The sequence below is a fragment of the Ixodes scapularis genome, unplaced genomic scaffold, assembly GCF_016920785.2.
Source record: "Ixodes scapularis isolate PalLabHiFi unplaced genomic scaffold, ASM1692078v2 PGA_scaffold13__105_contigs__length_92229423, whole genome shotgun sequence".
NCBI classification, from domain to species: Eukaryota; Metazoa; Arthropoda; class Arachnida; order Ixodida; family Ixodidae; genus Ixodes; species Ixodes scapularis.
The window spans coordinates 48,266,968-48,286,880 of record NW_024609839.1 but is presented as its reverse complement, the minus strand read 5'-3'; the positions used below and the strand labels follow the sequence as shown (position 1 = coordinate 48,286,880).

The following is a 19,913-nucleotide window of genomic DNA, read 5'->3' as shown; positions in this document are numbered from 1 at the left end:
CCCGCTAAATTTAGCGGGAAATGCAAGGACGGACAGACGGACGGACGGAATGGCAAAATTTTGGAATTTGGATGTAGCGTTAAAAAGCACTTCATGCTTTAAAAGAAAGAGAGCTTCACCATGTGTGCTCTGGGGGACTCAGTCCAGGGCCCAGGGGTGGGCGACCTCGGCGGTCGCCCAGGGCGCCATCAATAGGAAGTTTTTGTAGATCGTTTGCTCCGTTCCGCAAAGCTCCCCTCAACCCGCTACGATATCCGGAGCTCTACAGTCAAGGTCATCGGCGCGCAGGCGCAGTAGTGGCTTCTTCGTTGCGGAGGGCTTAGCGGAAGGGGGAACGCGGTCTACGTAAACTCCCTGATAGGGGGGCGCCGTTTTACTTTTTTTTTATCAGGGAATCTTCATAGACCTTTTTGTTACATCGCGTCGGTGAGCAGACCACTGGTCGAATCGGCCGTCCTTACAGGTTTTTCAAGCACAACACATTTTAGTCGTTCCAAAGCTGATGGAAGTTTTCTTCCAGTGGCGTAGACTTTCCATTTTCCCGGGGCGGGAGGGAGGGGGGGGGGGGGGGGGGTGGAGGGGGTACTTTTCTGCGCAATTTTTCTTTACACCGGCAATAATCAGTAGTCTATTTTAGGGGGTCCATTGTACACGTATGTACAGGTGTCACAAAAGAAAATTTACACGGTCTTTTTTACCGCAAAAATAAACTAGGCATCGCCGAACGCTCATTTTCCGCCCAAAGTAGAGCTAAAGGTCACAACCAGATGCCAAAGTTTCAGCCCGATCTGATGACTTAATCAAAAGTTATAAGTTATTTTCTGAAAATTTCAATGGGAAAATGGCGGCCGACGGAGTTTTCGAACACATGGGGCTCTATGGCACCAGAAACCGAAAACGGGCAAAAATGGGCTCCATTTTCCCATTGAAATTTTCAGATAATGACTTATAACTTTTGATTAAGTTATCGGATCGGGCTGAAACTTTGGCATCTGGTTGTGACCTCTAGCTCTGCCTTTGGGCGGAGAATGAGCGTTCGGCGATGCCTAGTTTATTTTTGCGGTAAAAAATACCGTGTAAATTTTCTTTTGTGACACCCTGTACATCGCCATGTGTCCGTCGCTGTGTGCGTTATTTTGTTTACATGCCACTACTAGAAACTCGTTACATGGCACGTAAACAGCGCGTCTCGGTAAGGATCATGGCCCCGGAGGGGGAGGGCTCTGCCCCCCCCCCCCCCCCGGATCTTATAAGGGGGGGGGGGGGGGGGGGCACGAGCCCCGATGCTCCCCCGTAGTCTACGCCTATGTTTCCCTCCATACATCAACCAATCTGGCGATTTGCCGTGGCGAGGTGGATGGTGGTATGTTGCTTAAACAAATACCTTGCCAGCGCATTCCGTAGTGTGCGCTGTCAAGTTCGCATCTTGGAATGTGAACCGCATTCCAAAAACAAACGGCGATCGAGCATGTAGGGGGCGGACCCAACACGAGAATTTTGTCAGACGAGAACCTCGTCTGACAAAATTCTCGTGTTGGGCCACTATACTTTTACTTACAACGCGATATTCTACGTGTATGTAGATATCAGGAAAAAAAAGGGGGGGGGGGGGGGGGGCGCCATGGCAGGAGCTCGCGAAGGGCGCTTCATGGTGTGAGGCCGGCCCCAGCTGGCTGTACTCATTTAGTAATCGTTTCATAGATATCCGCATATATTTCTTTTTTCAGGAGCGACATTCGCGACTTGTGTTTTTATGGCTAACCGTAATAATGTCCTACCCTAGGCGTTTCATAGAGAGAGAAAAAAATGAACGGTGCAGCTTTTCTTGAAAGATTGAATATTGAGCAGTTTAGCCCAAAATGTGTTTTAATTGTTGTTGTTGTTTTGACGAAAGGGATATTGCTTACCTGAATTGAGTCTCCATCTCCGTCGCTCAGGGAAAATCTTGATACTTTGGTCTCGTGGTCTACGCTGCTATCATTGGACGGTGCACTGTAGCAGACGAAGATACTTCTTCGGGACGGAAAACCAGGGTCTAAAGCGAAACTGAGCAGGCCGCGCTCATCCGCTGGTTCATTGCTGGTTAAAACTCGGTCCGTAATATTTAAAACTACCCTGCGGTGGTTTGCATTTGGTTGCGCAAGCGACAGAGTCAAGATGATTCCCCGATGCTCTCCGACGAGAACATGGGTATCACTTCTCGGTACAGGAAGTACGGTAATGGGGTGTCTTAGTCTTGAAACTATTCTTCTTAAAGCGTAGCAGTGTTCTTGAACTGGTTGACATAACCCGCCTAAGGCGCCAAATGCAACGATAAAAATACGAAAACGCGATTTCGCGTCCATTTCGAACAAGCGGTTCCGAAGCTTTGGCGATAGAGGTTGGTTTCCCCGCACAACGCGTCGTCTGCTAGCACATTGAGCTTCCTGGAATCGAGAGTTCTCGCGCAGCCAATGGGAGCTGTGGAACGGTTAGCCAATCAGAGTGACCGGAGGCGCCATCGTTTTCGTTGCGAGTATTTTGAATTCTCAGACTACTTCGGGCGAGATTTGATTACTGCACCGTATCGTTTCAACATTACCGATTGATAGTAATTATCAAACAGCAAGTGAAAGTGTTAAATTTGGAGGTTAGCTGTGGCAGTGCAGCGATGGCGACGCATCCGAACACGGAAACTGGTAAGCTTTCACGACCTTTATTTTTACGTGGGAGCGAAACCGTGTGAGGGCTAATTCAAATGACAAAATAAACTCCATTCAACCATTAGTCCTACGTAAACACTTCCTGAATTGCACCTAGGCTGTGTTTAAGTACACTGTAAATAATCGTAACAGCGCGTGAGATGATATACCGCAATTGTATTGATGTTATGTGACTTGCAAACAGCTACGTCCCGCCAAAATGTCTTGAGCGGTCTTTAATGATGCCTTTACCTTGCCACTCTTATCGTACGGATTACCATTTTGATCTTTCAACTTATCGTTCAATTTCCTTTTTTTAATCGTAGGAAGTGCTCAACTGTCGGCGTGGGAGCGCCGACGGCAGTATGCCGAACAATTGTGAGTGTTCCGTTGGTTTTCGTTACTGTAATCAAAACAAATCGCACAAAACACCGGAGATGTTTTGATTGTTGCATTGTTTAGTCTGCAAGTGGAATCGGTTCAGTTGTACTGCGGGAATGTGCCCAAGTTCCCAGCTCGTTGATTTATGCCTGGCGAGCTTTCTTGGTCACAAGTGTTGTGTAACGTCATCATTAGCCAAATATTAAGCTTCCAACTTGAAGTATATTCATTCACCCACCTCGAGTTTCTTTTTCATACTTACTGAAACATTCATATTTGTGTTTAAACGCTTATCTAGGTTTATTTACTTAGTTTTTCTTCGTTTATAATTACTCATTTCTTTCCCGTCGTTCCAGACGCAACAAATTGCTACACTGGCCCCTTAGTTGAAAAGTTTGGAAACCCCTGTCGTAGAAGAACCCGTGCCCGCATAACATGCTGGGACCCACGATATAAAACGGGTCACTTTGCTAGTCGTGAACACAGTAAACAGGTAACCGGAGACAGGTTTGGAAAGTATGCAAACCTATCTGGTCTGTGTTTCATATAATGTCCCGCCGTCATCAGGTTGTTTATTATGGAATGAAGTGATACGCAGGCGAGGTCGTAAAAAAAAGAAAATTAATTTAAACCCTGGGATGAAGAGGGGAAAAAAACGCACAGCATAAAATAACGCTTGGACACGAACAAACATGCAAAAGCAACATGCCAGTGCATGTCCGGACTGTGCTTGCTGACCTGTACTAACTGGCAGTGAACCCAGATGCCTTAGAGACTTTATTGTGTTGTCAGCTCTTTTTTGCTTTTTTTTTTTTTTACTTTAGCCTGGGCTTTAAAATATGGTCACACGTTAGTAGTACAAGTATACCATACAATACCGGAGGAGCACCCACCCCACTTTCACTGTAAACTGGATTAATCAAGACATGGGCGCTTGTTCGATCAAATTGGGTGCTTAATATATAATTTGCAGTATTCCCAAATGTGGGACACATTAATTATGGCCACTTTTGCGGTATTTTATAGTAGTTAAATGGTGGTACACGGTGAACACAGGCACCTATACTCTCATCTGGATGTCACAGAAGCGTATATTGCCGTGTCCTTGCACTAAAAACAAATTTGTTACGACATGGATATCTGCCTTCCTCAATCATGCTTTCATCATCTCCCAATGAGACGACTCGGTGTTTATTCTGCACATTTTGTGGCATGGGAGGCTCCCTTAGTACATTGATTTCAACTCTGCATATCAATGTGTTGGCCAGCGCTATCATCATCGTTTGTGCACCGTTGGACCGGAGAGGGGGGGCATCCTTTGTTTGCAGATTGAATTGATGCAATGCTGGCAGTGCTACATAAGTCCAAAGACTGCCTGTTTTTCTGGGCATGACAATTGTCTACAAAGTTGTGAATAACTCAACGCAGATCGTCCTCACAGAATGCTGCAGTCAGAAATGCCTTGGTAACAAGTGATCGCCAGTGCTACGTTGCTATGTGCCACTCCACCATGCCGCTGCACCATGGCTACTACGTCAAAGGTTGTTGAATATCGGAATTCAACCGCAGTACAAGCTTATGGATGTCTTGTTACGGGCGGCTACAGTTCTTCCTGGAGGCAGATAAGGTCAAGAATGCTTCCAAGAAATGTGCCCGTTTACTCATGTAGTGCGGGAATGAGATGTAAGACAAAGTTTGCGCACTTGTGTAACCGAAACAGCCTATGCTCGGCGACAACTTTTCTTGGCAATACAGTCGAAGTTGACGAGAGCCCGCGCACAGCCTTATCCAGCGCTCAAAATTGGATAGGGAACACGTGCCTGTACCCTCTACTGCATTGCCAAGAAAAGTTGTCGCCAAGTATAGTCAAGTAACCTTTGACGATATCGTTCAACTGCGGAAGGCCCACTTCGACCCTCAGCTGTCTGAACTGTATTGCAGGGCGCGTTTCTAATGTCGCGATTGAAAGAGCGGGGAAACGGTCAGCGCCTTTGTTGCTACAGCATTGAAGAAGCTAGCAGTTGACGGCAGTTTCGAGCCGAGCACAGAACAAGCGTCGAACCCGACAGTGCTGCCCTTAGACATAATGCTGCGGGACCAGCACACGGACTCACCTACCTTGTTGTAGTAGATGCATACGAAAAGTGGGTTGAGGAACGTCATGTGTCGCAAGCAACGTCTGCAGCTGTCATCGATGTGCTACGAAGACTCTTTGTTACGTTCGTCATACCCCGAAAGGTGGTATTCAACAATGGAGCTGCGTTCGTCTCGAGGATCTCTACAGATCGAACGGAGTGCATACTGTAACAGCAGCAGCAGACCATCTGGCGACAAAGGGACAGACTGAACGCTATGTCGCAGAGCTCAAGAGGGCTCTCATCAACGATGCAGCTGGGAGCAGAGAGTGGCAAATTGCCCGTTTCCTATTCGACAACATTCCACTCTTCACAATACAACAAGAATGACACCTGCAAAGGCAATGTTCGGCCGAGAAGTGCCCAGTTTCCTTGATCTGCTGAAGCTTGAGACCAGTACTGAAGTCTGGGCACTTTTCAAAGGGAGAGAGTGTACTTGTCCGACAATTCCCGACGAAGCCAGACTGGATTCACGGCGAGAACTTGTGTCGTCTTGGTCCACATACCTGGCTCATAAAGTGTTTCAATGGCAAGATGACTCCATTTGGACCATATCGGGAAGACAACTCAAACGGCAGAGACAGCACCACAGCTGGCAGATCAAAGTGTGGCGGGTGACTTTTCTGGGTAGAAAGCAAGACTTCAGGGGAATGCAACCACCACCATTTCTCAGGAATCCGTTGGCCTTGGAACACAGACCGAGCCCACGACATACTCTCATGAACCGGTCCAGTCGTCCAGGACCTGACAGCTGTGACCTCCAGGGGCCCGATGTCCCCTAGCTTGCTATAAAGACTTCACCTAATGGGAAGGAACTGATGCGTCAGCCAGCACAATCATTGTTGTTTGTGCACCATTGACCCCCTTTCCCCCCCCCCCCCCCCCCCCCCCGTCGTTTGTTTGCAGACCAAACTGACAATATGTTGGTTATGCTGAATTAGGCCAAAGGCAACCTGCTTGTACACCACTGCTTTCTGTTTAATACAAAGTCCTTTGTAATCTGTTATTTCGCTTCCAGAAAAGAGCTTGAAAAAGCTGTTTAGCAATAGACTGACTTATTTAAGGCAATTTCATACTTGCTCCTTGTTTTGTTTTTTTAATTTCGTTTTCATTACATGTTGTTCCCGCAGACGAGAGAAGAACACTTCCGTCAGAGCCAGCTTTTCCACCCCACGCCAGCAGACTGCGGACCACAGCAGGTGCAGTAACGGTTTTCTGTCGAAATTTACAGCTTTTTTGACCTATTGGGGGGGAAAGCTATACAGTGCATTCAACCTATAACGATAATGAAAAAAAATCCGTAAATTCAATCGTCGTAACTGATCATCATTGTATCTGGACTAGAAACCAATCGTTTCTAGTCAAGGAATTTTAGAAACTGATCATTGTACGTGGTATTGTTATAAGTGGATTGCATTGTAGTCTTGCAGGTTAAGAGTAGCGGGACGAGCTACTCGCACAAAGCCCTCTGCTCTTTCCACTTTAGTGGAGAGAATGCTGTGGATGAGGCGAGGGGGAGGAGGAAACAACCAATTGCGGTGAGCGGAGTGCTTTCTGGGAGGAGCTTGTTTCGCTTTTCTTCACCTGCAAAAGACTGCAGCGAATACCAAAATGACCGTCGTTCGGATAATCGACGTTGAACAACCATACAAGATTAGGTCTCTGACGCATACTTAAATTTGTCAAATGGGAGTGATTTCTGAGCCTCACATTTGTTGTCTTTCTGCACCAGGTAGGTGTAAGAAAGCGTCTTTGCGCGAAGTCTGTCACAAACTGGGGGGCACGATTGTCGTACTGCGGTGCCACCATTGCTGAAAGTTGGAAAATTTTTCTAGCCATGTGTCCCTCATAATGGTGTCTCGCCATTTCTCGCCGATCTCATTCTCGTCTCTTCGCTCCATCAGTGCCACGGGTGCTCCGCCGTCAAAGAAACCTCGTCTCCAGCCGGCGGAGGCGGAATGCCGATCAGTCCGGTGCGTACAGTTTCTCTACTCCTGGCATGAATCCTTCATACTTTGGGTTTTCGGTTAGTCACCACTAAATGCAGTTAATATTTTCGCTCACTAAGCCACTAGGTGGTGTTTAAAGGAGCTGTGCAAAGATTTTAACGTTAAAAGAATTGGCATTTTCTGCTTTTAATATTGTTCACTATGTCACAAATGGCAGAAAACACACCTCCTTTCATCGAAATGTTGCGATTCGGCCGCGTAATAGCAAGGCAAAACTTAGAATATTTCCCGACCTGCGGCCATGAGAAACAAGCGGCGTGACGTCACTTGGGAGTTGTAAAAAGGGTAGCAAGTTGTGCAAATACCTGCTCGATAAAAGGTAACTTTTCTATAAATCGTGTTGTTCCAACATAAATATAAATGCGTCAAAACCCTGGTATCCTCGACAAAACTTTTATTATACAGAGTTTTAGTGGCGCCATCTATCCTAGGTCCACAAAACTGCAAATAGCCGCCAAAAGCCGGAGGGGGAGGGGGACAGCGCTCGCAAGTGAAGCGTCGTCTGCTCACAGCGATAGGCGGCAGGCGCGGAGAAGCAGGGTATCGGAACAAAACGAAAACCAAAAACGAAAAACGAAAAAAACGATATTTTTTTGGCGGAACGGAAACGTAATCGAAACGTTATTTATTATTTTGTTCCGGAGTGAAACCGAAAAATTTACTTATCGGTTTTCGGTTCAAGGGAAAATATCAGGTATTTCAGTAATTCGTTTCACGCAGCGAAGAGACTGCCGTTGGTTTGTACCATAATTAAAGAGAAGACAAGCAAGCCATCGCTCCCGCGTCTAAACTCCGGGCGAACAAGCATAGCAAAAACAGACAAAATATACAACGAGAAACAAAAAACATGACTCAAGGCGCCATTGCTTCCCACCAATGAGAGCGCGGTGGCGCGACGCCTCCACACGCTCGCAATGCACTCCTTGGCACTTGCGCCCTCTCCCTCCATGCTTTCTTCGGACGACACAGACAGACGACAGATCACGGCAAGCGCGGGAAGTTTTTGACCCGGCGTTGTAGAAATCCATCTTTTGTTTTTCTACGGATACGGCAGTCTGACACTTTGTTGCAAAAGTGCACTTCTTCATCCCTATGGGCCTTCAGGGCCTTCTTGGCGCTGAAATTTATTTTAATCGGACCAGAGGTCCTGCCTTTCACCGAGCACACTTGATGACGTGCTGCTTCTGAGATCATGCTCGGTGCCTTGATCATGATCTCATTCTCAAGGCTATGAACATGATCTCAGAAGCAATGTCGTTTCCGCGGATTCCTCTGGAGCGCCTGAATTATCTATTTTTGTGTAAAAATAAACGTTACGTTCCTTTTAATTTTTGTTGGGATTTTATTTATTTTTTTTTTTTTATAGAAAGAAACCGTTACGAACCGTTACGGAGCATTATTTTTTCGTTCCGGAGCGGAAACGGAACGGAAATTTTTCGTATGGAACGAAAATGAAAACGGAACGAAAAACATTTCGTTCCAACACCCTGCGGAGAAGAGCAGTTGATTGCAGGACGACTCAATCTTTGATGTCACTGCACCGGCGCAGATCGCGCAGGAATTTCAAATTCGGCCTTTGGGAGATTGTGTATTTACTTCACAAACAGTACTGAGTTACCAAGTTTTAAATTTTGAGGGTAATGTCCAGGCATCATCTTGAATTGTTTTGGATGGTAAAAAAAAAAAAAAAATATATGATTTTTACCTGTCAGTGCCTGCCTCTAAGAGCTTATCGCTGAGTGCGATAATATCTTGTAATTTTTTTAAGCTGTGTGGTTGATTATCTAGACTTGTTTGACTGATCACCTGTGCCGTGCCAGCATATTTTTCGGCGAATATCGTCTTACAAAGTTATGCCATTCTTGATTGTAACTTACCATAAGTGATAGAAAAAGAAAAAAAGCACTTAGGCATATCTGAGTTTTGGAGCTTAGATTTCCTAAAGCAAACCATCAAAAGTCAACTCCTGTCGTCTGTTCGTTTAGAATTAACTGGTCAAAAATACTTATAACTATGAAGTAGGATAACACCTTCTTTACAGAATGGTTCAGCATAACAGTATGCATACCACTTGAAATAGTTCCCGCATAGTTAACAGTAAAACAATGTCACTCAACAGCACCACACGCTTGGACACCGTTTCCAAAAAGCCTATGCTGCCACCGCGCGTCCCGACCAAGGTGAAAACTGGACTGCCTGTCCAGAAAAATCAAGCAACTGCTGCTCGTCCCTCAACCACAACTAAGCCGCTTCAGCAAAACAAGCTGGCAACTAAGGTGAGATATCGAGACTATAGGTGGCGCAAGCTACTGCCCGATACAAAGGGCATAGCCAATATCATTCGTCCATCTACCAGATTCCTGCATACTAAGTGCAGAGTTTCGTTTGGAAGCTGTATCTTATTTTCGGAACCTTCCGCTCTTACTCGCATTCCATTCGACATTACTAAAGGGCACTAGCATGACTGCATATGGCATGCTAACTGGTGGCCATAGCCGAGTCCGTGGACGCTGGGCAAGTGCCGACTGCAAGCTTCCACGGTGCTTTTGCAATGTACATTCTACACCACCTGAGATTGCTGTCTTAGCAGCCTGTAAGTGCAAGCTTGTTCTACACCACCTGAGCCTGTGCTTTGAACGGTGCACTCAAAGACGGCATCTGGTGAATACTGCCTGAAGTCCCAGATTTCTACACTGCATGCATGCTTGAGTAGTGAGAGCTTTTCCTTATACCGTTATTGATTTGTGAGACCATATATGCTCTACTTTTTCTCTAGTGTCGGGGGTTTTGAAACATGGCTTTACAATCACCTTTAGTTAGCTCCAGATCAGCTGTAATCATCTGCAATGTGACTGACATTGGTTTTTCTAACAGGTGACAGCGAAACCACAAGAGTTATCCGCCAAGGTTATTCCGGTCAAAGCCCGACACGTTCCGGTGAAAACGGCCGACAACGAAACCAAGGGAGTCGGAGCGACGTCCCTGCAACGAAGCACAGCAAAGAACAACAAACCTCGAGTTCTCGGCTCACTTGAGCTGTCTTCCTCAGCAGCACCCAAGCGGCACGCTCTGTCATCCAAATCACAAGCGGTCACAACGAAATCTCATCTGGCGACTGGAAAAAGGAGCCCGCCACTGAAACGACTGCAGCAGGCAAGCCAATTCAAGCCCAAGCCTGCAGCCAGAAGCCGTGCCGAACCGGAGCGCAAGTCAGTTGGAAAAAAGAATGCGGGGAGGAGCATCTTCGTGAAAAGCGCCAAGAAGGACCGTTCATCAAGCTCGTTCGCCGCCGTCGAGGAGGTCGAAAAGAATCCGGCCAAAGTTGAGCCGACGCCTGCCATTCTTTTGGATGAATTTCCGCTTGTTGGCGCGACCGACAAACAGTCGACAGACGTGCTGACGACGCTGTGTAGGACGCCGGAGTCGCAGAAGCATAAGCATTCTGCTGCGGACTCGAGCATGTTTACCAACGTGGGCTCCGCAGGGAACACGCCGTTCCAACCTGCGTGCGGAGCGGCGCGGAAGCTGGTCGAGATGACGCCGCGTGACCGGCTGCGCAACAAAAGGACGCCGTTGCAGACAATTTCCTCCGGCGAGCTATCCGGCGACTCGTTCAAGACGGCCGCCGAGACAACGCAGGACATTCGAGACCTGACCGACTCCGGGGATGGTTTGGGAGACGATCTCGACGGCACGTTCACGCTAGAGGACGAAGACAAGGTGGCGTCTCCGGCGCCGGCGGCGAATATACGCGAGCGGAGGGGAGCTCCGACGGGCACCCCGTCGTGCCTGCGCAAAAGCACGAGGGGCAGCACGTCGTTCAAGAAGTCTGTGTCTTTCTCGGTGACTGGGACGCAGGACAGCACGCCAAAGAGGCTGCCCAAGACGCCGCGGAGGGGGCGCACGATTAGGTGAGTTTGATGTACTTGCTTGCAACGGAAGCCTATCTCAAGGGCTCCCAAATGGTTTAATCTAGGAAAATGCCTACCGTAAAACTGCGAGATAGCCCACCTAAAATCAAAAGCAAGTCTTGTGAAGATGACGAGTAAACTAACTTTCAATGGAGCAAATGCAAGGTTGTATACTGGAAGCTTCTTGGAGCAGAAAGCATGTAGGGTTGTAACGGGTACACCTTTCTTGGTAGCACTTTTGTTCACGTCCACGATTCCAGAACTTGTGTGCCACCAAATGGAAGTTTTTGTGTCAAGCCGCATACAGTGCCCATTACGGATGCAAACGTGACTGTTACGATGGTCGCAGTGCCACGCCAAAACTTTAATCCGAGGCGGAGTGGGCGCAACTTAAAAGAACTAAGATGTAATCATAAGCACCAATTTAGACTCCCGAAATATCATATCGATGCATATAGTAGGTATTCGCTTTTCCCTAGAACTATATGTGACTGGAATACACCTTTTTCAGAATGTTGTGTCAATAAACTGTCCACGGGATTTTGCAAATGCCATTTCAAATTTGTGAGGGTGTCTGGCGGCCGGGAAAACCGGGAATTGTCAGGGAAATTTTAATTACCGGGAAAAATCAGTGAATTGTCAGGGATATTGTTAAAAAGCGAGCCCAGTGAGGGAAAATGAGCCGGAAACGCCATCGAGTGCCCTGAGCAAATACTTAAGGATTTGGGGGCAGAAAGATAGGCAATAAATCCTGCTTAGAGCAAAGCACGGGCTCTGCTCACCCGATCTAGAGTGTGCTACCCGATGGAAAGGGAACAGCCGACAAATCAAGTCCAAGCTTTGGATTGGATTGAGGACGCAACACTAGGCCAAATCCAGTTAGCGCTACTAGATTTAGTAACAAATGGAAAAGTCTCAGACCCCAATCCTGTCCGAAAGTGTGCGTCTGGCGGACATACTGCCATTCGGTTATTGACGTGTGTGGTTGAGCGTCGTGTTTTCATAGTGTTTCCGAAAGTGGCCTCTTCACTGACGATGTCGGCGGCAAGAAAGTGCTCGTTTAATCCATACTGGACAAACCCGAATATTTAGGAATATACAAGTGGGATTGAGCCCGTGGAAAAGTATCCTCACAGTGCTCAATGCTCGCTGCCTTGTGTTGTAATGGTCTTATATATTTAACTTCCTGTACAGTGGTCAGGGAATTTCACCTGAAATTGTCGGAAAACCTGGAAAAGTCGGAGAATTTCAAAATAATAATCTGCTAGGCACCCTGATTTATGTAATATAACCTGTAAAGCATGTTTTTTTCTTGTTTTCATCACGGGAAGTGATAACTAGTGTTGACTGTTTGGATTCTTTTTGTCTATTGAAGTGTACAGCGTTTCAAGCACAGTTTTTCTTTTATTGATTTCGTACACCTTTTGTGGGCTTAATAGGTAGTAATAATCTGAATCTTTCCTCTTTCTTTTGCTTTCTATTGTATATTTTATGTGAACTGCTGTCGTCTGGATGATGGACGTAGAACGGCAGCATGGTGTGTGACATGCAAGTAATTTTAATTTTGTTAGATACAAACAATATTTGAGTCTTGCAATTTTCTTCTGTGGTAAGGAACATGTAAGCGCAAGCACCCTTATTGTGAAGTGTGATCATTCGGGAACTAGGGAGTGCAACTCTCGCGCCGCGGTACCACCACCGCTGAATGTTGCGAATATTATATTATGTGTGAAATTCTACCTTATACCTGTAACAGTTCCTAAGGGGGCAGCAGCATTAATAAACAGATAAAAATTAATAGTTCTCCTTTGGGCCACACTGCGAGTTAATAACTGATCTTGACGCAATCTTTGAAAGTGGTAGAGCTGTTTCATGCATTGGTGTTTGAGTGTAATTGACTGCACATGTTTCATAATGTTTTACACCAGATTCTTTTGCCGTATTTTACGTTTAGGCCTGATAATCGACTGCATGTGTTTTGTAATGCTTTGCACACAATGCTCTCGCCGTGTTTTGTTTTACACACGATAATAGACTCCACATGTTTCATAATGTTTGACGCAGGATTCTTTCGCCGTGTTTCATGTTCTAGGCACGATAATTGACGTTGCATGTTTTGTAATGTTTTACGCATGAATATTTCACTGTGTTCTATGTTTTACGCACAACTCCTTCACTGAAATGCGAATGTGTACCACCCTTTAGTAGCCAATATCAATCTAATTTTTTTAAGTGTTGCCGAGTAGACATTTTGTTCATCCCTGCTGGCAATGAATTTTTTTTTTTATCATCATTGTAGCGAGAGCATCAATGCATGGCTCAAGGCCAGGGGCAGTCCCTCGATTTCCAAACTGCGCCACTCCAGCTGCTTCGAAGAGCACACCCCAGAGCCGGCAACGCGGAAGGCCACCCCCAGGAAGAACAGCCAGCACCGACCAAAAGCCACACCCGCAGCCACTCCAGTCCCCAATACAGAGGCCGACAAAGCCACTCCACTCCCCAACGTTGGCACCTCGGAGGAAACTGTGAGTGCTTCGGTTCGGGTGGGGAGCGGGGCAAAAGTTTGTGCTGCAGATCCCAGCGATCCTGGGTTCGATCCCCACCCCTGCCGGTTTCGATCTGGATGAGCGTCATACCGGCATGCGGTCGTGTATCGCTACTGCAAGATGCACGTTAAAGACCCCAGGCTAGTGGCTGTACTGCACTGGCTAAATTTCTGATCAACAGCGTGAACTAGTGTCGCAACACCTTAAACTCAAACCCTGCTGTATAAACAAAAACATCAATGTTTTTTTTTTTTTTTTTGTGGAGCGAGTTAGTTGTATTGGAGGGGCCTCCAATGACGCACTCATACGCTCCTTGATTCTTAACGGAAACACAACCCACGACAACCGAACACTTGAGAAAAAATATGTACAAATTAGAACTCAACTTTTTCTTCTTCTTTTTTTCTTTGCATAGGAAATGTTGTTTGAGGCTCAATATCATAGTGTGGAACGGACGGGTCCCTTGCAGTGCTGACTCAGTTTAATACAAAAATAAATGTTCAGTGTGTGCATGTATGACACAGAACACTCTCGGAGGCAGGCAAATAGAAGTTTGTGTTGCTCGCATGTGTCGAGATTTGCTCGTGGAGCTCCTTTTGTTCTCTGTCTTTCGAAACTCAGTCACAACATTGTAAAGGTTTTAGACTCCTGGAGTTCTGAATTTTAGCGTGTGCACATAGAAGCACCACTCGTTCCTCCTTGTGTCCCCAGTTTTGTAACACTCTGCTCGGTTTCAGCATAACCGAGCAGACTGCCAGGGTTCTCCCCAGAAATTCTTGAGATCTGGACATCTGTTAAGGGGAGACACCCCCTGGGAGGGTCAACTTTTGAACCCTTGGCTTAAACTTAATGAAATTTACAAGGTAGGCTGGTGGTCATGCTAGAGGGTGCATAACAAAATTTCAGGTTTGTCGGTTAAGGGGGAAGGAAATTAGGTCAGCTTCTATCAGCAACACCCCTACATTGTTCAGTTAATCTATTGTCGGAAAACTATCACAATATTCAAGATCTTTATTCGCTAGATATGTAGCAGAATGCCTAGGAGGTGCACCTATGGAAAGTTTTTTTTGTAAAAAGTCATTGATTTCTATCAATTTTCTCTTCTGCAAAATTGGTCAACTTTTTGGTCTTCTGTGTCTCCGACAAAATGTCAACATTTTTTATAAAAGACATTTGTAAGGTAACAAACAAACTCCATAGGCGCATTCCTTATTAAATTTCAGTCAGGAAAAGTGAAGATAGAGCCTTCCCTGTATTGCCATTATCAAACGATAGATTGACTAAAATGGAATTTATGCCAAAAAGTGGAATGGAGAAAAACGTGTTCAAAGTGCTCCAAACCCTACCTTATCTTTAGCTTCGGTGGACAGCAAAATAATTTATAAAAAATTAACTATGCAGTGTAAACTAGTGAAAATTTCTGGGAATACTCTCTGGATGTAGATGGATGTAAATATGTAATTTTTCAAAATCAATGTTTTTTGCAAAATGTTTTTTTCTCTGGGTAGTGTCCCCCCTTAATTTCTGGGGTGGGGGGGCAGGGGGGAGGGAGGGAGGGGTTGCTGCAACTTTTGGTGTTCTCGGCACTTTATTTGCTGCACAGCTGTGATTTTGTGTGTAGGGGTTATGCACTTCTGTTGCGCAGCACCACACAAGTCCGCCAAACACATCAATCTGGGGCGTCGGTCATTTTCAAAGTCAGCGTTGTTTTGTCTAGTGGAGGTGAAATATGCAGGAGCGTTGGACATAGTAGAGGTGGACAGTCAGCCAGACTGGTGGGTGGTAAAGCCACTGCCGCCCACTGTGGAGAGAACCCTGCAGACAGCGGAGGCAAGCCAGTCAGAAGGAGCAAGGCGTGTGCTGACTTAGTGTTTGCGGGAGCTCTTCTTTTGGAGAGCTGTCACATGCTTCGCTCCATCTCTCCGATTGTCTCAAGGGTGCCATTGTGCCGGCTTGTAAAGCAGTAGCTTTGTGTGAGAACCAGGCACATATCCAGGGGGGGGGAGCGGGAGCCATGGGGCCCAGGCCCCCCAACTCCCTTCCTCGAAATCTTCCATTTTGCTGGAGCCTCCTCTCCGCCTCCCCCCCATACAGCATTTTGTCATAGACGGGCGCCCCCGAATCAAAATCCTGGCTACGTGCCTGGTGGCACTGTAACCAGCAATGCCGTGGCAGAGAGTGTTAGCAACAGAGAACAGCTGCTGGTTTGATGTCGTAGTGTGTGCATCTGATGAAATAACGCTGGGCGAAGTGTCTGTGTGTGGGGGGGGGTAATTAGTGCACTATCACACCCTTTCACCTTTTGCTGCATAAGAATGGGAGCATCAGCAGGATAGGAAATGCGTATTAGTGGACTAATCTAGTTGGCGCGCAGGTATTTTATGATCAGATATACTCGGGGGCGTTTCTGAAAAAATTGTGCAGTGTCCCCGAAAAAAAGGCGCATGGATGAAGGTGTCACAAGTAAACCTTCCGCCGTAAATGCATAGAAAGCTCAAACCTTTGGCGAACGTGCGCTGAACAGGTCAGTTTAACTGTGCGAAATTTGAAGGCGTGGTTCTCTTCCCGTCAAAAATAAGATCAAAAAGCTTGCCGAAGTCAAACAAGCGGAAGACTCATTTTGTCGTCTACTCACTGCGCCTATCGGGAGATGGCGCCGCAGGTGAATAGCGTCGCTAACTCGGTCTGCGAACGCGTCCAACCTTCAGTTTGGCAAGGTTTTTGCTCTAATTTTTTACAGGAAGAGGACTATGCCTTGAAATTTCACACGGCAAAACTGACCTACTCAGTGTACATTCGGTTAAAGTTTGAACTTTCCATGTGTAGGCGACAATTTTTTCCACTTCCTTTTACAGTGGAAGGACTGCTTGGGACACCCTATACATTCACGATTCCTTTGCCACATGTCTCATGGCATATCATTTTGACAATAACAAATGCTGCTTATTGAAAAAAAAAAAAAAAAAGTTAAGCTGAAACGGAGTATAGCTTCCGGTCGTGACGGACACAGCCGAGTACTGAGGTCAACCGCTTTGCAGGTCGACGCGAGCGAGACAGACGCCATTCCCGACAAAGAGAAGCTGTCCTTAGTCCTGAAGGAGCTACGTGGCCACTTGACTGAGGTACGTTTGAGGACCGTCGCTCTGCTCTCTCGGTTCTCTGTCGGTGGCGTCAGCTGGAGTCACTGAATGAGGTACGGTTCAGAGTAATGATGCCTCGGTTGCCTTGGTGTTTAGCATCATTGTTGCCAGTTGTCTGAACCTCTGTCGTAAATAGCAGGAGACGGTCACCCGTCCTCCAGAAACTTGGAAACCGTCTGCGAGAAAGCAAGACGCTATCGGGCCCTGTCTTTCCGACGCCACGTTTTGGAAATGCAACGATCGCCAGTCCACTTTATGACACAAAATGTGTTATATGACTGGCACCTAGCCATATCCAGTTAAGTGCCACTAACAGAAGCCGACGAGCCGACTGCCAGCCGAACATCGGCACAGCGCTCGTCATCTCACTGACTGGGCAATGGTGCCCGCCAAGCCTCTTTTTCGACTGCCCTGTGTAATTTCCGGCAGGTGTACAACACTGTGCGTTCAGACATGCACTGGCGCTCTGCACCTCGAAACAAGTGTGCTTAGGGCTTCCCCAGAGAAAAAGGGCAAAAGAGAGAGTGGCAGAAAAGAAAGCACACGGGTCGCTTTGCCACATCGGGTGCAATTCTTTTTTACTGTAAGCTGGCACCAGGGCCCTGCTCAGCGCTGCCGCGTTCCACTTGTTCTTTTTTTCCGCACGCTCCTTCTAGTGCGCCTCATGCCTCAACAGGCTCCGAGAAAGTCGCATTTACACCGCAGCAGCAGAAGGCTGTACCCACTAGTCAGACGTCCGGGAGCACTCGCGAGCTTGCCTCGCAAAATGCAGGGCCGCTCTGCGCCATCTAGTCTCCAGATGTGTACACGGTTTCTCCATACTAACGCATCAGATTCTGTGTTACCACTGCCTTTGCCACGCTAGTACGGCAAAGGGGAAACTTTTTTTTTTAAATTGTGGTTCTAGAGGATTTGGTATGAAAACCATGGATTCATGAGCGACCGTGACGGGCATTGAAGCAGGGCTTTGGTGCCAGCGCTCATAATGTGGTCGTGCATTCTCTGGCCGAACAGGTGAGCAGTACTTGAAGCCAGAGGTCCTAAAACGTTTCTACCCCGAGGAACTATCCACCTTGAGCGATGGCCAGGGAACCTTCACAATCGCGACATTCATAGCTGTTGGACCTTGCGAATGATATGCATGTTTGGCTGATAGTTATGTATCAGTCGGTGGCTCACATCTGACCTCAATACTGCCCAACTCTTTCCCTACTGCACCCATAGAGCGTCACTCGGCCGTGATCAATGGGCACGGAGGCCCATTTCAGAACGCTCGCTGTGCCATCTCGTAGGTAGTTTGAAGACCACCATTTTCGTTCCTGTGTTTCTCTTTCCTACTGCGCGACAGCGATTTAGTCTAGCCTGTGCCTGGAAGTATGGCAGTTCTTGCAAATCCCCTGTAGGTTTTTTGGGGTACTCAGTTTAGCAGTAGTGGATCTTATCATGATAAAGCCAGATCATCATACTTCATTTCTTCACCATGTTGAGAAACTGCTTAGCTCAATGGCATGTCAGTCGTAAGGGTTAGCTTAGTTTTTGGTAAAACAAAAACTTCTTGAAACTAGAATTCCAGTTTTTGCAGAGCTTTTTGTTGTGAAAATCAAAGATTTATATAGCTTGATTCCTATGTATGGCACCCTATTGTAAACCTACCCAAAAGTTTCTTCAGGAATAAAGATGCAACTGAAAACCACACAATCCAGCCATTTTCCCTGTGGCCAGGAAAGAGTTACACTGGAAAAACAGTTCGCTTGGGGACAAGCTCGATCAAGGTTACTACTTGCCCGGGCAACCCGTGAGGGAACACCCCAGTACTGATGGAAGTACTCTGGGAACCCGTGGGGTACTCTAAAGCGCGAGACACATGCGCGAAAAATCCGTCCGATCCGACGTCCGATCCGGCAATACGACTGCCTGATCCGAAAAATTTGGTCGCTTCAGACGTCGGATTGGCGATCCGACGTGCGTCCAACTCGCCAGATAGTTTCGCACGGCGGACGGATTGTCGGATGCGTCCAGCCAATGACAGCACAGCTAGTGCGAACGTCATGATGACGTACTGGGTCTGGCGGGACGAACAAGAAAACGGGACGAGCGCCGGGAAGCCGGACGCGTGGATTCCGCTGACCTATTCAAGAAAGATGGCCCCGGCAAAAAATGCACGCGCTAACGAGAACGAGCTTCTAACTTCGTTCGTGCGAGCTAAACCGTCAATCTGGGACCAGAGATCTGTGAACGTGGACGTTCGCTGGAATGCTTGGATCTCCTGGGCGGAGCCGAACGGATCGTCGTGTCGCATGCAAGGTCGGAAGCGTGTGCCTCAAACTGTCGCGTGCGGCGATTCGGAGCGGCGTTCGGACGATTCTGTCGTCCATGTGTCTCGCGCTTAAGGATCTCGCAGTGGAACCCTAGGGAACCCATGGGAATGCTCTAGGGAACCCCTGGGTCCTTTGAAACCCAGCTTATTTAGTGGCTCTAGTGTGGGCTACCGGACTCGCTTCACAACGTCGTCGTTCCGTCCCCAGTCCCAGACCTCGTCCCAGGACGTCTGCACACGGCTCGATCAGCTGGTGGTCAAGTGTCCGAAGATCACGGACTACTCCGACTACTGGATCTGCCGCTCTCTCGGTCACCGGAATGCGGGCAACGACGACAAGGCTCTCGAGGCGCTCTTCCTCGGATCAGAGTCTGCCAAAGACGTGAGTGGTCGCAGTGTAACGAGACATGGAGGTTGCGCACTACCTAGCTGGCCACGCTTTACTACTTTACTGAGGGCATTGTGTGTTTCTGGTAGGTTCTCCTACACCGAATGGCACTCAATAAGGAGCAGTGCAATTCTTAGGCTTTTGAGAGGAATGTATGTATTACAATTCTTGAAAGAGCACAGCCCAGATTTTGTTTGCGGTTTGATATGAACAAGTACATACTCAAGTCCCTTGCATTTCATTTGGTATTCATGCACCAAGTGTAGAGTTACTCCAGATAAAATAGCATCAAGCCTTTCATCGAGCATCCAGACCTTTCCGGAAAATCCCGGGAGACCTCGCAGCAAGGGGAACTGTGGGGTTGTTTCAATGCATGCGGACCCAAATTCTTCCCTGGAAGCAGAA

The 19,913-nt window shown here is 47.2% G+C and overlaps 1 protein-coding gene across 1 annotated transcript in view; it reads left to right on the top strand.

Moving 5' to 3' along the window:
- Positions 1–2,481: 2,481 nt before the first annotated feature.
- The window catches only part of LOC8031701, a 27,973-nt gene continuing 10,541 nt past the window's right edge, over positions 2,482–19,913 (top strand). Inside the window, exons 1-9 of the mRNA XM_029988512.4 lie at positions 2,482–2,678; positions 3,008–3,059; positions 6,328–6,396; positions 7,102–7,170; positions 9,326–9,482; positions 10,081–11,117; positions 13,417–13,642; positions 16,702–16,785; positions 19,329–19,502. Coding sequence (XP_029844372.3) covers positions 2,651–2,678; positions 3,008–3,059; positions 6,328–6,396; positions 7,102–7,170; positions 9,326–9,482; positions 10,081–11,117; positions 13,417–13,642; positions 16,702–16,785; positions 19,329–19,502 — 1,896 coding nt within the window. The 5' untranslated portion in view covers positions 2,482–2,650. The remainder of the gene's footprint in view (positions 2,679–3,007; positions 3,060–6,327; positions 6,397–7,101; positions 7,171–9,325; positions 9,483–10,080; positions 11,118–13,416; positions 13,643–16,701; positions 16,786–19,328; positions 19,503–19,913) is intronic.